The sequence below is a fragment of the Penaeus vannamei genome, chromosome 4, assembly GCF_042767895.1.
Source record: "Penaeus vannamei isolate JL-2024 chromosome 4, ASM4276789v1, whole genome shotgun sequence".
NCBI classification, from domain to species: Eukaryota; Metazoa; Arthropoda; class Malacostraca; order Decapoda; family Penaeidae; genus Penaeus; species Penaeus vannamei.
The window spans coordinates 1,187,799-1,194,773 of record NC_091552.1 but is presented as its reverse complement, the minus strand read 5'-3'; the positions used below and the strand labels follow the sequence as shown (position 1 = coordinate 1,194,773).

Below are 6,975 nucleotides of genomic sequence, written 5' to 3'. Positions count from 1 at the left end.
GTTCCTCCTTGCTTGCCATTATCATGTTTTCCCGAAGTAGAGCTTTAAAGATTTCTTCAATCAAAAAAAGATATACCAATAAAGATGTACAAGTAAGGTATGTAATACAAGATTTTCTAAAAGTGGATGACAAGTTGCTGGAAGGTATGGCTTGGAAGGAGGGACAGAGAGAGGCTCAATGAGTTTTATATTAACCCATTGCCTCCGGGAAAATATGGGGTTCACTTTGCCTTGGGTCGGGGGAGTATATGCAGCCGACTGGTCTTGCTTCCAGGGCCTTACAGATACAGCTGGTGTGTATCACTTGTGGCGATGTTTTTTTTTTTTTCTTTTCTTTTCTTTTCTTTCTTTTATCACTTGTATTCACAACATATGCATGAGATCCATTGTAGTTGCTAGATTGAACCTTTAGCAGCTTGATTATTATATACATTAGAGTCCATTTCAATAAATGAGGTATGTTACATTCTCTGTACAAGATGGAATATGGTTTTGTTGAGGGATAAAAAAAAAAAAAAAATGCAAATTTTATTTTAATGAAATGAGTGATAGACAAGGCTGCTGCCATCACAGCTTCAGTTATCTCCATTTCTATGTCATGCTTCAAGACAGTCCAAGTCAGCCAGGACATGAACCTCACATGGACCGTAGAGAATGGGTTAATGGGTCTTGCTCAATTGCATGTTTTCAGTAAGATATCAGTAGAGTTTTGTATTGTAGATGCATTTTCCTGCTGATTAGGTACTTTTAATATCTAGCAAGTAGAATAACAGTTGAATATTTGCAGAAGTGAGTTTTTAGACACACCCAGTGGTGGTCATTTTTTTTAAACAGAGAAGATTTATAAGGTTAAAGCAATAAATTTTGAGTGTTTTTAAGGATTTAATGTCTCAGGTGACCGGTATGGAGGAGGTGGTGGTGGTGGTCGCTATGATGATGATCGCAGAGGATATCGAGATGGCGGAGACAGCCAGTGGAGACGTGACGATGGGCCAAGAGGGCCTCCAAGAGATGATGCTGGACCAAGAACACGTCCCAAGTAAGATCCATAAAGTTTTTTAAGATATTGAAGTGTCTATGTGTACATATTTAAGAATAGGCATTTTTATGGTTTGAGTAGCGATTCCAAGATCCCAGCACAAAAGTTGGGGATAGCCTTATGAATAGATTTTTTGGTGCAAATATGATAAAGGTACATTAGAGTTGTCAAATGCTAAAGAGAGATTTTGGAGAAAGTACTGATTTTTATTTTTAATCAATATCCTCAACTATGAGATAGAAGTCTTAGAGAAACACAAGAATCTAGTTCCTTTTTTATTTATTCATATACATAATACACACACGCCTCTTTGTAGGTTAACAGAATGCCTTTGTATTTATAATCATAAATGTTATCAGGTTGAACTTGAAACCTCGAAGTGCTCCAGCAAGTGAAGAAAAGGGTGATGCATCATCTGCTAACAGCAGCATTTTTGGATCTGCTCGACCCGTGGACACTGCATCCCGCGAGAGACAGATCGAAGACAAGTTGCACTCAAAGGATGTGCCGGCGCCACCAAAGAAGTAGGTTTTGCATTAGAAGTGCAGTCTTAGTATAGCACAGGAGTGTCATTTTATTTATATATTCATAAAATTTCACTGGAGTGGTAATTGCCATGCAGAGTGGCATAAAGTTGTAATGTGTGTGGAAATTGTCAGTCAAAGGGATATGAATTTTTGTGTCTGCGAATGTGTTTAGAAAGACTGAGTGAGTGAGAGTTTATATATACATATAGATATAGATACATATAGATATAGAGCCCTATAGATATAGAGCCCTATAGATATAGAGTCCTATAGATATAGAGTCCTATAGATATAGAGTCCTATAGATATAGAGTCCTATAGATATAGAGTCCTATAGATATAGAGTCCTATAGATATAGAGTCCTATAGATATAGAGTCCTATAGATATAGAGTCCTATAGATATAGAGTCCTATAGATATAGAGTCCTATAGATATAGAGTCCTATAGATATAGAGTCCTATAGATATAGAGTCCTATAGATATAGAGTCCTATAGATATAGAGTCCTATAGATATAGAGTCCTATAGATATAGAGTCCTATAGATATAGAGTCCTATAGATATAGAGTCCTATAGATATAGAGTCCTATAGATATAGAGTCCTATAGATATAGAGTCCTATAGATATAGAGTCCTATAGATATAGAGTCCTATAGATATAGAGTCCTATAGATATAGAGTCCTATAGATATAGAGTCCTATAGATATAGAGTCCTGTAGATATAGAGCCCTGTAGATATAGAGCCCTGTAGATATAGAGCCCTGTAGATATAGAGCCCTGTAGATATAGAGCCCTGTAGATATAGAGCCCTGTAGATATATAGATATAGAGTGTGTGTGTGTGTGTCCACATATGTATTTATTTATTTATTTTTATTTATATATATACAAACATATATAAACTTATTAATTTTCATTTATTTATTTATTTTTTTTTTTTCAGAGAGTCAGCAGGTGGTACAGGTGGAAACATCTTTGGTTCAGCCAAACCTGTAGATACAGCTGCCCGTGAGCGTGAGATTGAGGAAAAATTAAGGAGGTTAGACAAGTATGCATTTGCTTTATAACCTCTCATAAATTCTGACCAAATGATCTTCTTCATGGCTTTTTTGCTTGTAATTACATTATATAATTAGTTTTTAAGTTGAAGTAAAAGAAAATTGGGTTTAAACAATTTCAAAATCAGTGTGACTTGTTACTGTATTGCTATGTAGCATAAAACAGGAAGGGCATTAAAATATTGGAATCTTGTCACAGACCTTTATTATAAGGATTCTTGTATATTATAGAAAATATTGTTTATTATTGAACAATAACAGGCTGAATGGCTACATGCTGCATACTGCTATATGTAAACATAATGATATAAATAAACATCAATGATTGATACCAGACATCATAAGTACGGAGAGCCTCATTCATATTGAAAAGTTGCTGGTTAAATCTTAGATTAGGAATTATAAACATTCCTGAAGAACAGCATATGTTGGGTAAAACGGATAGTTTCTTTAAAAGTGGAATGCTCCATGGTTTTTTAGTGCAAAAGGCATTACTTGTTATGCATTTTAATACCGATCACATCGTGTCATACCAAGGCAGAACTAGGCCAGGTCACAAGTGGCACCACACTGTTTCCAATAGTAGTGATAGTATTTGTTTGGTGTCATGAAATATTCCTTAAATGTACAGTTAGGTGCTCGTAGTTGGGTTTGAAATACCAAATGAGCTGGGCACAAATGTGGGCACTGCCAATTGTTAACATGCTGCTAGCCAATGCTTAAGACTCCAGTCACTGGGTTAATATTGTTGTTCCTAAGCTTACTTTTAATCCTACAGAGAAGATTTATCCCACTTATAAATCTGTATCACAGAGATGAACCGCGTCGGGATGACCGTAGGGATGATCGCAGAGATGATCGAAGGGATGACCGAAGGGATGACCGAAGGGATGACCGAAGGGATGATCGCCGTGATGATCGTAAGATCGAACGTCGGGATGACCGACGTGATGACCGGAAAATTGAAAGGCGAGATGATCGGGATGATGACCGCAGGGATAACCGCCACGACGATAGATCTGCTAAAAAGGACAATAATGTTGACAGAAGGGTTGGTAGTACCTTTATTTCTTGCAATGGTTCCTGCAATGAAGATTAGAGCAACATAATTTCCTAAAATAATAAGAAAGATATATATTTATATGATTGGATATTTAATAATTTGTTTTATTGTGACATTCAGGATGACAGAGAAAGTCGTGATGTCAAGGATGGACATGATGAGCCAAAGAAGAATAATGAAGTGAATATGAAGGGAAAACATGCTGAAGATAATGAGGTGGTAAGACTAAGGATTTAGAGAGAACGAGTGAGTGAGTGAATGAATGAATGGGGGAGAGGGAAAGAGGATGAGTGGGGGAGAGGGAGAGTGACAGAGGATAAATGGGGAGGAGGGAGAGTGAGAAAAGATGAATGGGGGAGGGGAGAGTGAGAGAGAATGAATGGGGGAGAGGGAGAGTGACAGAGGATGAATGGGGGAGAGGGAGAGTGAGAAACGATGAATGGGGGAGGGGAGAGTGTGAGAGGATGAAAGGGGGAGAGGGAGAGTGAGAGAGAATGAATGGGGGAGAGGGAGAGTGAGAGAGAATGAATGGGGGAGAGGGAGAGTGAGAGAGAATGAATGGGGGGGAGGGAGAGTGAGAGAGAATGAATGGGGTAGAGATATAGATAGAGAGAGAGAGAGATAGAATAGGGAATGGGGAAGGTGGAAGGGGGAAGGGAAAGAGACAGCAACAGAGAAAGTATGAGAGACAGATGTACACAGAGGGAGTAGTTTTTCTATATTTTTACCTGTAAAGCTCATGATTTATCTTTAACATTTGTATGCTTTTGAATTTGTGTTTGTTTAAAGATTCTTGGAAATGCACTTTTATAGTCAGTTTTATGGATTTGGCAATTTCTTTTGACATCTGTATTCTATTATTTTTTTTTGTATTTGCTATTTTGATTTCATGTGATGTTAGACTGATTGGCTGAATTTTATTTTCACAGATACTTAGTGTGACCAACAAGTTTGCTTCTTTGGAAACGGAGTTGGAAGACTAGTTTGGTGTGTACATATGTGTTCTGTTGTTGGTGGCTGAACTTTTACTTGGCCTCCTGACCTGTGTGCTGGGTGATCTACCTCTGTATGCCATGCCTCTGTGAGGTTGTCTTCTTACCTTGTGTACACAATGTCATCCATGTCTGTTACTGAAACCTTGGAGTGTGGACCTGAGTGCATTGTTTCATGCCAAATGCCACAGCTATTGCAGCAGAGTGATTTCCAGCAAGCTCTTAGCTTGCCATTGATTGAGCAGTCTGCAGATGAACAATATGCACACCGTGTGTTCAAGCAGAGTCATTGTGACAGTTTCTGGTTTAACATGGAGAACAAGTGTATGTGCACCTGTCCTATATTTGAGTGCTGGCGCACAGATGTGGTTGAACGCAGGGGATGTAGGCCTCTGTTGCATTTTGTGAATATCATTAGTCTTGTTTACCAACAGTACAGAATACTTTCTCTCCGATGGTGTGCCCCAGCATGAAATTTTAAGTAATTGTCTGCATATGGAAATTTTTTTTACACATTGTCATGCTTCCCACCCCCTTGTATTTTTTTTCCTGTCATATATTAATATACTCTTTTTTCCCATGAATAAGGTTTGTCTTTCTTATTATTTTTTTAAAATCTTTCTCCAGATATTTACATTGGTTTTTGGTCAGAATGATGCTGGTAAATTTTATGCTGGGGCACATCATTAAGGATGAGATAGTATGTACTGAGTAAACTTGAGCTTCCATGGTGTGATAAAGATGTCAAGCTGTAATGGAGAGAGAAAATCTCTTACAGTGATGACAGCTAATGCAATAGCCTTCCCAAACTGTGATGCCAGTGTTCATTATGGCTGTGTTGTGGTCTCTGTGCCAGGCCAGTCAGCTTCCTCTCACTGGGTCCTGTATTCCCCAACTGGTCAGCCTGTTGCATAGTATGCATCTATTGGTGAACCCATTCATTATGGATATCTTTCCAAGTATTAGTGGCCAGTCTTAGGTATTGGCTCACCGCACTTCCTTTCTGGGGTAGCTGCAAAGTCGTAGGACTTTGATATCCATGCAGTTCAGTAATGGTTTGATTTTGGAGTGTTGAAAGGTTCCCAGGCAGGCAGGTGGACACTGTGGCACAAAGGAGAGGTAGTCCCGGCTAGCTAGGGATGGAGCCAGTAGAAATATATAGTTTTCTTAGAAAATAATATAGCCTACTTGTATCTGCTGCTGACTGTCAAGAGCTTAAATGTTTTTGTAATTTTTTTTTATGTATCCCTTCATGCCTCTCAGTGATTAAGGTGCATGTGATGCAGTATGCATAGCTCCTTAGGGATTTTAATCCAGATGGATATATTTTCTTGAATTAAATTTAGATATTCTAGCAAACAAGCAGATAGGTAAATAACATGCACAGAATTAAATATAGATATTCCTAAATTTTCTCTTTACATTATAGTCACAGATAGTATATGTCATAAGGAAGCTAGTGTTTGTAGTCATAGGAATGTGATATATGCACATGATGTTTTATAAGATGGGTTAAAAGTCATGATTTAGCCCTCCACCATATTTTACAAAGGGTTTATTGCGTGTGATTCTTAATACATTTGATACAGAAGCACCTGTCTATGCATTCAGCTTGTAACTTTAGTTTATTCAGGATGGTGATCTTTATGAAAAAAATGTTAACTAGCATGTTAATCTTTTGCATAATAAAGGAAATGAATGTATATGAATCTTTTCTTTTTACCTATATAACCCTTCAGAAATCTACATATGAAGTGAGTCGGAAATGTTTACTGAACAGCTAATTTGTGTTAAAAAAAGAAATGCCAAAGTAGTAGATCATTGAAGGCTGAAATATAGCACTCCAAGTACTACTACTAACTTTTATATGATAGAATTTTTAAAATAATGATCTAAAAGCATTATATTTAACTAAAACAGCTTGAAGAAAGAAGTAGAATGTATAAATAAAATGATAAATACAGAAGAAAAAAAAGTTGGCAAAAATGCAAGGAATAAAGGGGGTGACATTTGTTTTCAGTGGTGAAATAAATATCTGACAGATCTGTAATTTTGATTTGGGCTGTAATTTCAAAACATTTGTATGATCTTCCATTTTTAATTAAACTGACATTTTGTCATTAACATATCATGCTCATGATCATCATCACTATTTTTGTCACTTCTATTACAATCACTATCAACGTAAGTATTATCATTATTGCTATTGTTGCTCCTGTTGTTATTCTTATTATTATCACTATACATTATCATTATCATAATCATATTGTAATTATCACATGAATATTATAATTG

The 6,975-nt window shown here is 36.9% G+C and overlaps 1 protein-coding gene across 1 annotated transcript in view; it reads left to right on the top strand.

Moving 5' to 3' along the window:
- The window catches only part of LOC113819376 (eukaryotic translation initiation factor 4B), a 21,540-nt gene extending 15,157 nt beyond the window's left edge, over positions 1-6,383 (top strand). The window contains exons 11-16 of the mRNA XM_070121249.1: positions 895-1,039; positions 1,399-1,563; positions 2,511-2,615; positions 3,439-3,676; positions 3,809-3,907; positions 4,618-6,383. Coding sequence (XP_069977350.1) covers positions 895-1,039; positions 1,399-1,563; positions 2,511-2,615; positions 3,439-3,676; positions 3,809-3,907; positions 4,618-4,671 — 806 coding nt within the window. The 3' untranslated portion in view covers positions 4,672-6,383. The remainder of the gene's footprint in view (positions 1-894; positions 1,040-1,398; positions 1,564-2,510; positions 2,616-3,438; positions 3,677-3,808; positions 3,908-4,617) is intronic.
- The last annotated feature ends 592 nt before the right edge of the window (positions 6,384-6,975 follow it).